This window comes from Crocodylus porosus, unplaced genomic scaffold (assembly GCF_001723895.1).
Source record: "Crocodylus porosus isolate Cpor-Errol unplaced genomic scaffold, CroPor_comp1, whole genome shotgun sequence".
NCBI classification, from domain to species: domain Eukaryota; kingdom Metazoa; phylum Chordata; order Crocodylia; family Crocodylidae; genus Crocodylus; species Crocodylus porosus.
This window is the reverse complement of record NW_017728927.1, coordinates 11,232,699-11,246,479: the sequence shown is the minus strand read 5'-3', so window position 1 is coordinate 11,246,479 and position 13,781 is coordinate 11,232,699. Positions and strand designations below refer to the sequence as shown.

Here is a 13,781-nt window from a genome sequence, read left to right as displayed (position 1 = left end):
ACAGACTTCCAGCCGGAGTGGTGCAGGCGCCTACCCTGGAGATCTTCCAAAGGAGACCGGACGCACTAGACTAGATGTTATTAGACCCCAGTGCTCTTTCCTGCCCAGAGCAGGGGGCTGGATCCGATGGTCTCACAAGGTCCCTTCCAGCCCTGAACTTCTGTGAATCTGTAAACCCGTCACATACTGGATGCCAAGTACAAATAAAGAAGCAGGACATTTGAGGCCTGAGACCTCGAGGCCTCACTAGCGCCTTTTCCCCATCCTGCCCTGTGGCCCCCGTGCCTTACAGCCGTTGCGCATCACAACCAGCGACACAAAGCTGCACAGAACAGCTTGTCAGAGATGGAAGTAAGGGTCTGCTGGAAAAAAAAAAAACAGGATGTAAATATTGAGGCATCTGTCAGTGGGAAGAGTTGTCTGGGCAACGCACCTCTTGGGAATTCGCAGCTCTTTGTTAAAGCAAGCATCGTCTCAGCACTTAAAGAAACTTGGGCAGCCCAGAGGTTAGTATGACCCTTACAAATAGACCCAGGTTAGGGCAACTGCTTGCAGCATGGCTGTCCCCTTACAGCAGGGCGGGTGCGAGGTGGTCCTGTGTCCTCAGCAAGACCTAAGGATGCCTGAGGCTACTGCTTTGTGATGGAGTTATAATCAAGTCCCATCTCCACGGCATGGCTCAGGGGACAGCGAGGTGGTACCAACAGCCGCTAGAACATAACAGCATCACACTGTATGTCCACCAACCCAGCATCCTGTCCCACCCCATGGCTACTGAGGGCAAGGGAGGATGCAGACTCTAGGATGCTCATTGTATGCATAAGTCCCAATCTGAGTTTGGGATAAGGTGATGCGGGGACCATCAGCTTCTCAGACATGGGTAAGACAGAAAGGAGCTGCTGGCAGAGGGCTGGTGACTTGAGCTCCACGGCACATGGTGCTGCCAAACTGCTGCCACCAGTCTTGTGGCAAGGAAAATGGGGATATTACGGGCCTGATCTAAAGTTGAAGTTATAAAAATCTTTCCATGGAGTCCAATGGGCCCCTTCAAGTCCCTTTTCTCACCAGTGCTGCTCATCAGAGGGCGGGCCGTCTACAAATACCAAGCATGTTCTCATATTACTACAAAATGACAGCCGTCCCAGTGGTCTGCAGGAGCTGCCCAGCCCCAGGCTGGGGTCTGGAGAGAACAGCGCACTTCCCTGTCGAATGGCTTCCAACCTTGGTATCTTTTACAACCTGCAAACTGAGCCTCTGAGCCGCCCTGAGAGGCAGATGGGTGCCGAAAGCTGGAGTCTAATCCAAAGCATAACTGGAGGATGAAGAGAGGAAGAAAGCTGCCCACAGCCATTCCCACAAGCAAACCCAAGAACAACCTCAGGTCCCTTGACGTCCAGTTCATCCGCTGCCCAGGGGCACACCTGCCTGGTGAGGAACAGCTCTTCTTTTGTCCCTGTGGCCACACTGAGAAGCACATCCACCTTCCTTGGCTTTGGTTTCCAGTGACTTCAGCTTCCTCTGCAGACCAGGAAGGGATTTTATGCAAAGGCCCCAGGTTTGGCCCACCTTTCCATGGCCCAACTTTCTTTGGGCCTCCATCAGCCCTTGGTTGTGCAGACCAGACCAAGGCCCTGCAGTCCTTTAGGACTGATTATCATAACAAGCCAAGAGGATTATTCTTTTTAGCCCATCTCCCCTGACAACCACGTCACCACCGCTCTGGCAGCAGTCATGGAGCCTGCGAGTGAGTCAGACCAGAACTGCTGTCTCAATTCTGGGCTGACTCCGGAGGCAGAGAAAGCAATGGCCTCAGAGGGATGCTAACACCCACAGCACTCAGTCCCTATTTGCTCTGCCTGGTCACTCAGCATCCCTGCTAGACAGCAAGCTCTCCAAATCAACCCTTCCTCCTCAGCCAGCCTAAGCACAGATCAAGACCACGTGTCTTGGGCTAATACCTGCCAGACCCAAGCATTACTCTGAGCCGTCCCTTTGTGGATGTTGAAGCTGGTGTTTCTGCTGATGTAAATTCCTGTAAGCTGGGGCCTGGCCCAAGCACCTCTTCTGACCCGTAATCTTATAATGCTCCAGTTCTGGACTCGGCTAATAGGATTTGCTCTTTGTTCTTCTCCCTGGCTTATAATTAGGGGAGTTTCTGGGGAGTTTAGTCCAGTGCTGAAAATCAGTGTGGCCAAGGAGCAACATGCACGCAAGGTTTGGCTGCTTGGGTGAGACCCACACCCCACCCGACTGCAGGCGAGATGCTGACAACTAGAGCTCTGTGACAGGAGACAGTGCTACGGCCACCATCTCCAGCCTGGGACACACTCTGACATTTGAGATCCCCTTCCACTCAGCAAGGTGGCATGGACCAGTCACCATGACCCCTACCTCTACAGTAGCAAGAACATTTTTGCCTAAGCCAAGTTACTGGGACAATTTTACAACTCTGGGCCTTCCCCCCACTCTTTTTACTAAGCAACCTGGAAATTATTTTCCACTGAAAATTCCAGCTTCCCAGGACTGCCGGCTGCGATAACACCCATGCAGGCACACACGTGTATGTTATCCACCCCCCTCTTCAAAGGTCACATGCCTCTGATTTTGTGCCTCTTTCCCTGCATCTGTGTGCTCCTTGTTTTTCTCCTACGCAAGCATATGGTGCTCTAGACTTCAAAAGTACAGCCCTATGCACTGCAGGTTTTAAATATAGCCCCCTTTCTCCTCTGCTCCCCACGCCAGGTGGAGGAGAGACTGTAGAAATCAGCCTGGCACCAGGTTCCTCGGCTGGCTTGTGGACAGATCCATTCCTGGTGGAAGGACCACAGAGGAGAGCACAGAGGGTGGGGCTGAGGGAGCAAGGACCAGATTGCTGTCTCTTTAGCGCTGTTTTAATGGTACTAAAAGTGCTGGCAACTGCAGTACCAGAATGAGACTGAAAAATGAAGCACAGGAGGCTCTTCCCCTGGAACACTTGTCTTCCTAGCTTGCAAACGCTGCCAGGTTGGGGCTGGGTATGTACATACATACAGAGCCTGGCACAGTGGGACTCTACCCTACCCAGATGTCTCTGGGGCAGGCTACTACCATATGAATGTTAAATAGCAATAAGATGTGTGTAGACACACAGAGGTTTATATTACTCTGAGAGGTGCTACGGGCCGCAGGCGGGCAAGGTTTGGATCCACGGACAATCCCAGACTTGTTAAAGCCACTGGGGTGCCAACACCATCAGGCCCATCAGAAGGGACGGTCCAGCCCTTTTTATAGAGTAGAGGTGTCAAGTTAACCACCCATAAACTAGCAGAACAACGGGTCAGACCCACACTCGGCAGACTGAGGGGCTGCTCTTGGTGCCAGCTCGGGGGTAAGAGGTTGGCTGTATGGTGTGCATGTTAAAAGACTCTGGAGCCCAGTGAGCATGACCCCAAAGGAAACCCAGCATCCAGACAGCCCATTGCAGCGATGCAGGGAGCTAGTGCAGGGGGATCTGAGCAAGGAAACTGCCAGCTCTTATTTGTTTCTCACATGTTCAGGGGAACAAGGCTTTGTGTACATTTTTGTACCAAGACTATGCCCGGGTCATACTACTAATGGAAACAATCCTGCAAGTGGTGGCAAACACACACATACATACACCTATACACAAGTACACATATAGAGCCGGCTATTTTGTTAGCAAGTAAGCACCCAAATCCCACTGAAATTCAGCAGCTAACCTTTAACGTGCCTTGGTAAATCCCAGTCATCCATCCAGGTATGTTTTTTCCACCAGCTTTTGTAGCATGTCTGACTGTAGGAAAGCAAACTCTTACGAGGGAATTTATGATGTTGCACTAATAGCAGGTCATGGCATTTTTAAGGACAGATGGATGGGTGACTATGCTCTCTAATTAAATTGCCGAGCTGGGTTTGCTCATTTCATCTGATCTCTGTGAGCTCTCTGACAACAGTCGATTAGTCACAAGTATGCCTGCAAATCCCGAGCGGCTCCCAAATGTTAGCAAAAGCTGCCTGTGTGCCTGAGAACTCAGCCCAGGAAGTGCATTATCTGGTATTCACTATTCATTATGTGCTTGCTTGAAATGTTTCACTCGATCGGAGGGCACAAAGAACACCGCATGCCCGGACGCTAGACACCAGTGCAGACGCAGGTGTTACACCAACAGTTACTGGGAACAAAATCTGAAAAAAATCTCTCTGGCAGCCCAAGTCAGTGGGAAAGCTGGGTTCACTGGCTAAGCTGAAAGCTTTATGTTACCTTCATCACAGTTTCTGACTTACAGGATGTAAGGGAGATAAGTTAAAGCATAAGCGAGCATTTAAGTTAGGGCAGCTTTGGGGTTGCTGCAGCCTCAGCGATTGAGACATGGGGGCTGCAGCGGGGATGCTAATACAGCTTTGCCTGTCAGCCCTTGGTTTGTGCTGAGGCCCAACTCTTCTGGAGCACAGACGTTGGCCAACTTTCTCCAACAAAGATGCAACAAATACGTTGCCCTGTTTGACCCTTTTGGCTCAGACCCTTTAATGAATCCACAGAACTTTGCAAAGAGGCTGGCATTTGTTTCATGAATGAAGGTCATGAATTCTCGTCCTTTTAGCTCTCAAGTTTCCCATGAAGTGGCCTTGCCCTTGCACGCAAGGCACAGATCCACAACAAACAGCTGTTTTAACCTGTGGTCAAGGTGCACCATTGGTCAGAGCCAGGGCAATATCGCAGCAAGTGACCTGGACCAAGCGTCAGAGGAGTGGCGTTCTGGTCCTGGCGCCGTACTTACCACCTGCGGGATTGTAGGTGAGTCACTGGCCTGAAGTTCTCTGTTTGACTCAATAGCAAGAGAGACTGCCTCCCACCTTGTACACACGCGGCATCTAGAATAATGAGGTTCTCGTGGTGGTTGGAGTTCAATGCAATGCTTGAAGACGACTAAAACCAGCTGCCCGAGTGATTCAGTGAATGCATATGAGGCACAAATACACGTCAGGAAAATCTGCCTTCAGGTATCCATTTGCAGCTCCCCAAAACTTACCACTAGTTCACACATTTCTTCGGCCTAACAAGTGAGGACTATCATCTTAGCAAGTGTTATTTGCAACAAAAGAGTTCAAGCAACTCTCATGCTATGATTTCAGTCAGGGCATTTGATGGGAGCTGGGCACTGCAATGTAAGCCATCAGGCATGAAGGTAATTATTTCTCTATCTCCTTCAGTCTCCCCATGCATAAACCCCTCCAACTACCAGCCAGGCAGCCATGCTACAAATTCTGGATCCAAATACGGAGCCGAGTTCAAACTTTCCCCAAGTTCAAAGTACCCGCATCTCTGCTAATCTGTGACGAACTTCAGGCTCATGTTTAAAGCAGGGGAACTTGCACTGTGGCCAAATCAGAAGTAGCCATTTCCAGGTTTTGACTCGAATGGGAACATTTTGAGATTTGAGTCCCACTTGGCTCCAGCAAAACATAAACCTTGTGTTTCTTGTATCATCTTTCGCCTCAGCTTCTGACCCGGGCTGAGACCCCCTGGTTATCTATATGCTCCTCGGTGTATATACATTGATAAAAGACCCTGAAGGAATTACAAATAGAAGTAACAGCAATCATTCTCCTTCTTTCTTTCCTGCCTATTGAGCCAGTTTATACATTTTCCCCATGTGTTTGCTGGGATCTGTGTGCACGGTGAATCTTTATGCGATGTGTAAGAGAAGTTACTGGGAGGAAGCCACGTCAGGCGAGGGGCTTTTATGTTTCCTTGCAGATGTGACTGTTGCTTTGAGTCGAGGCCTGCGGTGACTCTTCTCGTGGATGCCTAGTGACTTCCTCTTGCCCTCCTGGTCCTCTTCGGTGTTTCCTATGCACTATGCTGGTTCAGGCCCAACAGCTACATAGTCACATCCTGTGAAACAGGAGCACTAATCACTGTGCAGAGCTAGAGTCACGCCTGGCTGAAATCCAACACCGTAGTTAGTGATGGAAGGGACCTGCTGGATGCTCAGATCCATCCACCAGCCAGAGAAGGCATGGACAGGAGAGAGAGGACGTACTGTGCATGTCTACATGTGCAATTCATTCGCAGCAATAAACCCCGGGGCATCTCACGCCAGTGTTTATTACTTCTGAACGTGCCGTTTGAACGTGCACCTGGGACCGCAGCATGTTGCGCTGGGTTGGAGCAGCCCCAGCTGGCAGGGGACCGGCGGGGTCTTTCTTCATAACCCTGTTGGAGTACTAAATCGAGGTTATCATGATCACAGTGTTTGCAAGCAGCCCAGCAAGAACTAAACAAAGACTCAAGCTCATTTCTCCAGTTGGCAACAATTTATAGCCATCCCTTCTCTGAGCTGGATTGGAACAAGGTGACCTTGAGATGAAAGGTTTCATATGCAGCCTGGGCCATTCGCTGCATTTTTCCTCTTGACCGAAGCCCAAGCACATCTCCTTTCCAGCCTGGAAACACTTTTTTATAAAGCCCTGTATTAACTTCATGCACCTAGGAAGCAGACCCTCACCAAGGGTTGCACTCTATGCTCAGATACATCACAGCCCACTTTTGGGACTTGCAGAAGGATCCCTGAAGGTGAATTTTGGATCTAAATCTACTAAGGTTTCCTCTCCAATCCCCGGCCTTTCCTTGGCTGGGAGGTTTTAAGTGGCATCATTCATTGCTGCTTCTGTTTTCATTGTTATTATGGGTTTGCAAGCTCAAGGCAGACAAATTTAAAAAATATCTGGGGCCTGTTACTTGAATAAATTAAATCTTGAACCCGTATCAGTTAATTACTGTGATTCTGCCACTGTGCAGCCTGCAGTTCCCAACACACACCCATCTATACTCCATGGTCTCAAGCTGCTGAAACAGTCCAGACACCATGGTTCACTTTTTATCATGTCTCCTTTAAATTACATTTCTCCATTACCAAAGTAAAGAAAGCACTTGATGTGCCCACAGGGAGGGGAACAAGATGTTTCCTTAGCCTGGCTCTGTGAAAAAAAAAACCCCATGTGGGACTGAAAAATGATAACAGCCATCAGACTAATAAGTTCAGATACATCGTATATGTAATATATTCAGATCCAGTATGGGGACAACATCCGTAGAAATGTTTGGTCACACGCAGGGCGGCTGGGGATAGAAGTATAACTTTTATGTTCAGTGTAAGAGGGCATAACTGGCAAAGGAGGGTACTTAGCCATTTGCTGGGTGTAGAAAAGAGGTGTAATGTATCTACAGAGGTGGCAGAACGCAGGTGCAGCAGGGAAAGTGGCTGGCAGGAGGTGGCCAGATAAAGCAGGAGGAATCTGATCTGCTTCCCCTCCCCGTGTGTAACCCACACCACTGTTTTGTGTCACAACTAAGTATGGGTCCTGGCGTAGATGATGATCTAGCCCAAAGAATACTGTTACTTGCTACAGAGCATCACCAAGTTATGAATGACAAGGGGGTGTTTTTGCTGGTAAGATGATTTAAAGCCTCCCCTGTGCCCAGGCACACACACAGAAAGAGGTGAGGCCAGCAGCAGCACATCCCAGCGAGGTTGGTTTTCAATGGTATTGGCACAGGCACATCCAAGCTCCAGTGCACATCCCATTTTGAGACCACCGTTAGGGAGCCCAGCATGTTAATGGCAAAGGGGCTTCTTCCCTCAACAACTGAATAAAGCAAAAGATGCTCTCAAATAAGGGATTTGTTTCTAACAAGAAGCTGCTTCATGATACTGAGACTAAGGGACTCGCCTGCCCACTAAATGGAATCAAACTCAGTTTCTTTTCTGCTGCTCTTCAATATGGCCCTTCCTTCAAATTCCTTCTTCCTCCCCTGCTCTGCAGTGATCCTTCCTCTCCTCTTTGAAGTCATCTCCTATTTAAGCAAGGCGCCAACCTTGGATAAAGCTTGGGCAATGTTTTCAGCCCATAAGTAGAGAACCTTCTCCCATCTTATCTGGCAGTTCATTAAACACACGTTCATTGATTGTTTCCTTCTAATTCTGGTTGTGCAAGGGCTTTTACGCAACGGGTCTTTCATCTGAATGTGTTTTCAAGGGTATGTGTGTGTGTGTGTGTGTTGGGGGGGGCAGCATTTATTGACCACCAGCTGCCATCAACCTCTGCCTTTGTTGGTTCTCTCTCGAACTGGACAGGCAGCTCCAAACACTTCTTATCAGATTAGGGATTTATGATCTTTCAAGGAGCAATAAACAGCACAAAAATTAGTATTTCCCATCCTCTTTCAACATGTGCCCATATGCTTTATTGCCCTTCTGAGAAGCTGAGCTGTATTTGCACTTCTTTCCAATACACAGACCACCCCCACCTCCTTTTCTGAGTCAAATGTACCAGTGGGCTACTCATCCCTCCCTTTCATGCCACAGTGTAGGTCTTGTGACTGATTACCCTAGTTCCTGTCACTTGCCAGAAAGCCTATGAGGCCTAGTCACTGAATAAGGTCCTACCTGACAATGTGAGCAATCCGGCGCTAAGGATAATCCCCTGTGCTAGGCTCCCATAAGCCACCACAGCTGCGCAAGATTTTTTGTCCCAATGGACCTTGGGCTGTTCCAGCCCCTCGCTGTAGGAATTGCATCATGTGTCCGGCTGCTTATGACCAAGGCATTAGGCTGGCGGGCTTGGAAATTTTCCTGAGAAACCTGGACATTGCTATGTTCCACTTCCATGCCTGGCATAGAAAAGATTACAGGGAAGTAATCTAAGGACCCAAATAAAGGAACAAGCCTCGTGGCAGTTTTTAGGCCTCTTGTCCCTGCCTGCCTCTACCACTCAAGCACCATCTGACCCCATTTCTCTTTGGACGTCATCTCTTCTAAGCTATGGATAATCTTTGTAAGTAAGGGCTTGATTCAGGAAGGCACTGGATCCCTCCAGCTCCCACTGATGTCAGAGAGAGCTGGGACTTCTTGGTGCCTTGTAGGATCAGACTCTTGATAAGGTGGAAAGTCCAATGGGAGACAAATGTGGAAGTGAGAGCAGTAGGTAGAAGATGGCGGCGTGCTCCTTGATCTGCAGAAGGCTGTCTGGCAGAGGATGGAGCAGCTGCTTCCTTTGCAGATGCACAGCAAGGCCCTCTCCCAGCTGGCTTCCCTTGGGTTCTTGGCAAATGTACCTCTCCGTTTCATGATGCTCCTCTCTGGACCACAGCCTGAGCCTGTGTGCATCTGTTGGTGGTGGAAAACAATGCCATTTTCCCTGCTACCTGGATACAACATGGGGAGCTTTTCAACTCTGCATAGGTGAAAGAGTCCGTGTTAGGGGAGACGTGATCTCCTGTATAACGTGGGAGCTGCAGTGCACAATTATCCACCTGCTATTTTTAAACAGGAGGCTAAGAGGATCTCACACCAACCTCATGAGATGTTGGGTTAATGCCATGCCCTGACGTTAACACCTACATTACTTGATGTGAAATTCAAGAGTCTTCTCATCTCTTCTTGCATGCTGGATTCTCTTGGACCATCCTGACTTCCCACAGGTCCCCAGGTTCCTACCTTAAGGCTACTTACTCACTGCTAGTGAAGGCAGCAGAACCCACTGGATTCAGATTGCCCAGCACAGTCCTCCCAACCCAGCCCATGAGGCAGAGGATACAGAAGAAAACAGATGCTCCCTATGGCATCCAGTGTAGACCTGCAGCTACTGCCTAAAGCAATGGTAGCTTGGCTTCCATGCCTGCACCACCAGAGCAGGTGAGCATCTATAGGAGCAAACACTGCCATGGGGAGCAGAAGAGAAGGTGGCAGAGTAGTGGATGGGTTGCCCTTCATGGAAACAGCAATCCGTCTCCAAAGGACTGGGAAGATGCAGCTCTTGTTTGTCCCACAGTGCCCCAAGAGTCACCCCAAGGGGAAAGATTCAAGAAGATGCCAGAAGGTCATCACCTTCCACCTGAGAGATATAGTTTGGGAAGGGGTGGTATAGTGTGGCTCTTTCCTCCATTAAGGCCCCTTCTCCTTAAGCCCCCCAACTCAACTGCCAACTTCCAGCCAAGGAGCAGTGAGAAGGGGATCTCCTTTCCAGTACTGACTCCTAATGTTGACTGTGACCCTGAGATGCATAGCTCTGGCCCCTTGCTCTTCAAGACCTTGCCAAGCTGATGGATCCAGCTTTGGCCTTGTGTTCATCAAGGACCTTAGCTAATGACACACCAAGCCGTGATGTGGTCAACACCACAACCAGCCATCTTTGACTCCCCAACCTGAATGACCAGGTACCCATTTACAGCCGGGGTGCCTGGCGACATGCTTCAGCACAGCTCTGGTGTAAGGCTGAAACACAAAATTCCCCAAAGGGCCAGTTTTGCTCTCTGGTGTTGATACCCCAGATCTCAAAACTTCTCCATATCTCTAAGGGGTTTGACCAGGTTTCACTGAACAAGCCTTGTTCTACTCACACTGCAGCTCGCCCGGTCCTAAGAGCCAACTCCAAGCAACCCATTCAACACAAAAGTCATAAAAAAAATGCACCTAACTACATCTAGCAGACCTTGCCCTCTGACTGGAAAGAAGGATTTTCTAAAAAGGGATCTATCGGCTTCTGGAATACAGTACATGCTGCTTTGGTGCACTAAGCATTCATGTCCTCCCATTCGTCTGAACAGATTGCCATAACGATTTGTGAAAACAATTCTGAGTTCTCTTGGTTTTCATAAAGAATGTGTTTAGGAAAGCATTTAAACAGCTTATAGAGCAAGTTTATAAAACATCAGCCCATTTCCACACAAACAAAATTAATAAGAAAAAATTGTACAACGTCAGAATGGTTCTTCAATAGGAGCAGAGGACATTTAAACAGCAACTGAAGGGACGAGAAGCGAGTCTTCATTTGAATGATACGGGGAGCAACCACAAACCCAGTTCCAGGGACAAACTGACTGTAAAAGTCATTTTCAATAGAAATATGATAGTAGCCATCTGGAATCTGACAAAGTCAACGCGGTCTTTCATAGAAACCATCCTGCCAGAACAATTCTTTGGAAGGCCACGGACCGATCACAGATGAAAATGTAATCATTCCCCCCGGCACTTCCCCTAGAGGACACTGGCAAAGGAACCATGGACCCATGTGCAGGAAACCTTGGCTCAAAGTACCTGTTCTGTGCCTAAAAGACTTGGTCTCTAGCTGGTCTATGTCATAGCGTGGTCTATGTCTTAGTGACACCAGTACTGAATTCAGCACAGAAATTCTGTTTTCAAACACCCTCTCATCAAGTCCTTCCACGGTAACCTCACCTGAAAATGTCACTACATCCCAGTATTCATTATTCCTTTTTGACTCATCCCTAAACCTATCTTCGTGATTCAGGTATATACAGCATTTCCCCAATGCAAACACATGGCCGTTTCCTATTGCTGGTTACGTGTGAGCGTCTTGAGTATCACTCAAGTATGGATTGGCCAGAGGCACCGGACATGAGTTCTTTGACCAGGACTGATCATTCATCAGGTATCCTCTTAAGCAGGTGGCCCCGTGGTAGATCCTCACACATCTGAGTCACTGAATCAAGTTACTACCTCTAGGGAAGCTCCTGCCACACTGGAAATGCAGACTTCTATTTTGGGCTAAGGAAAGGATCAATAAGGTAGTCCCACCTGGGAAGCAGCTGAGTCAGAAAAGACAGAACAAATTATCCTTTATTCTCCTGTTCATGCGGAGACCCACCAGAGCTCTTGCTCGCTGCTAACAGCACAATGGGGGAAAAAAGCGCCTGCACTGACTTCAGTATTGTGATCAAGCCTTGCGGGGGGAAAGGGTTGTAATGGGACCATCTCAGAAAAATGCCCGTTCCCTGTGTAACAGATTGGTGCCACACTGTGGGGCTCCCCTGGGGTGTCTTTTGGTTCAAGACCTCTCTCCCTTCACAGACTGATGGAGAGCCTTGAAATTAAGCCCCAGAGCTGGGAGCGAGGTGCCTTCCAGCCTGTTCATAAGCCTGTGAAAAACTTGAACAAGACACAGTCAGTGGCTTGACAGCGACTGCTGATTCTGGGTGCCCCAATTTGAAACAGGGACTGATTTTCAGAGGTGTTTAATGCCGCCCCTCCAAAGGCTGATTGTGGATCAGAGCACCCCCAGCAAGGAAACTCAACAATCGAGACACCCAAAATCCAGGGGGGGGGCACTTTTGACTCAGTTTCTCCATCAAGGAAATGGGATTGATCAGACCTGCACCCTGGGACGCTGCAAGGCAGAGTACAGAGATGCCGCAGAAAGACAAAACAATTCCTGTTATCCCCAGAAAACCAAAGTGGAGGTACCAACCCACCAACTGCCTTTTGCTCTGGAGAACACAGCATCTTTCCAGACCTACGGACTATGTCCCGCAAGTCCCTGCTTCCTGGAGCGAAAGGGAAGAAGCGAGGGGGATCATCTGTGTTTCGAAACCCGCTGCAAAACAGTTAGACTCACAGATTTAAAAACACATCCACTTGGGTTTACCTTGCGTATCTCGTCTTCTGAAAATCCAGGATTCGGGACATGAACATCTTGGCAGTTCCATGAGAATCCAGCTCTGGTTTGTCCAGGGGATGTGGATGGGGGGAGAAGAAGAGGCAAAGCAAGAGGGGGAGGAGGAGAGGAAATCCAGGAGCAGCAGGTTAAATCCCTGAGGCAGGTTCTCAGCTCAGCCACGGGCAGGGGCCGGGGGTGTCTCTGTGATTCCTGCCACCCAAGGAGGAAGCTGCAAGCCTTGGGGGAGCCGTACCAACTTCATCCGCTCTTGCTTTGTCTTCTGGCTCAGGCATGGGGAGGTAGCAACTCACAGGACCAAAGACCAGCTCGCTCGCTCGCTTTCCCCACTAACACAGTGTGTGAGTGTGTGCCTCTGTGCGTGTGTTTAAAATGCTAAGGAGAAAGGAAAAAAAAAAAAATCAAGGCCACGCTCAGGTTCCCCCCGCCCACTGTTGCACAAGAGAATAATACAGTAAAGACAAAGGCAACCTAAGAGAGACGGCGGGCGAGCGAGAGAGTGTGAGCCGGGTCCTGATGCAACAGAATCAGCTGCTCAGATGTGGAGGAGGGAAAGCAGAGAAGAAAGACAGAGACAAATACAATCCCTCCCTGCCCATGGCCAGAAGGACCTGCCCAATCCTCTTATCCGACATGGTGACTTGGAGAGGAGCTATAAATACCCCCTGCGGATCAAATGGCAGCAGATTTGAATTTAAAATGTAATTAAGCTGGGGGTGGGGGGAGTGGGGAGAGGGAGGCAGATGGAGCCCCCCTGAGGGGCAGACAGGGAGAGGGGATGAAGCCTGGGAGCCCCCACGCAGGGCTGGGGCATCCCGCAGGGCAACAGAGGAGGGATGCAGCTGGCTGTGCCCAGCACCCCCCTGCTTCAGTCTGGGGCTCTGCTCCCAGGTGTAGTCACAAAAGGGTCAGGCAGGGCAAGGTGGGGTTCATCCTGGGTTTCCATCACATCACCCCAATCCACCGAGTGTGCTTGCTGGACCTGCCAGCCTGAGGGGACCTGGGGTCGCCCCTATTCATGCCAAAAGCTGTGAGGAAGACAACCTGGGCTCAGTTTGCCTAAGGAGGGGACAGCGGGGAAGCAGCTGGCTCCACCCCACATGGGTTTCCCCACATTAAACCGAGCTGAGCCCACGAGAAATGGGCGCCCGTGTCAAGAGGGAGTAGGGTTCGCGCCAGGTTAGCAGAACGGTTTGATGCCCTGTAAATGTGACCTGCTCCCTTCTGTGCGCCTGTGTCAACAGGGGGTGTAGCGCGCACTGGGTTAGCAAGACAGTTTAGCGTGCTCTAAATGTTACGCCTGC

General features: G+C 49.6%; 1 protein-coding gene across 2 annotated transcripts in view; it reads right to left on the bottom strand.

Moving 5' to 3' along the window:
* Positions 1-13,075, bottom strand: part of MMD2 (monocyte to macrophage differentiation associated 2) — a 47,015-nt gene extending 33,940 nt beyond the window's left edge. The window contains exons 1-2 of one of the 2 annotated variants that reach the window (XM_019542010.1): positions 12,949-13,075; positions 12,448-12,852 (exon numbers count right to left, since the gene is read on the bottom strand). In XM_019542010.1, the coding sequence (XP_019397555.1) occupies positions 12,448-12,494 (47 nt within the window). In that variant the 5' untranslated portion in view covers positions 12,495-12,852; positions 12,949-13,075. Of the gene's footprint in view, positions 1-12,447 lie in introns of both variants that reach the window. The other variant, XM_019542012.1, reaches the window with a different exon arrangement.
* Between the last annotated feature and the right edge of the window lie 706 nt (positions 13,076-13,781).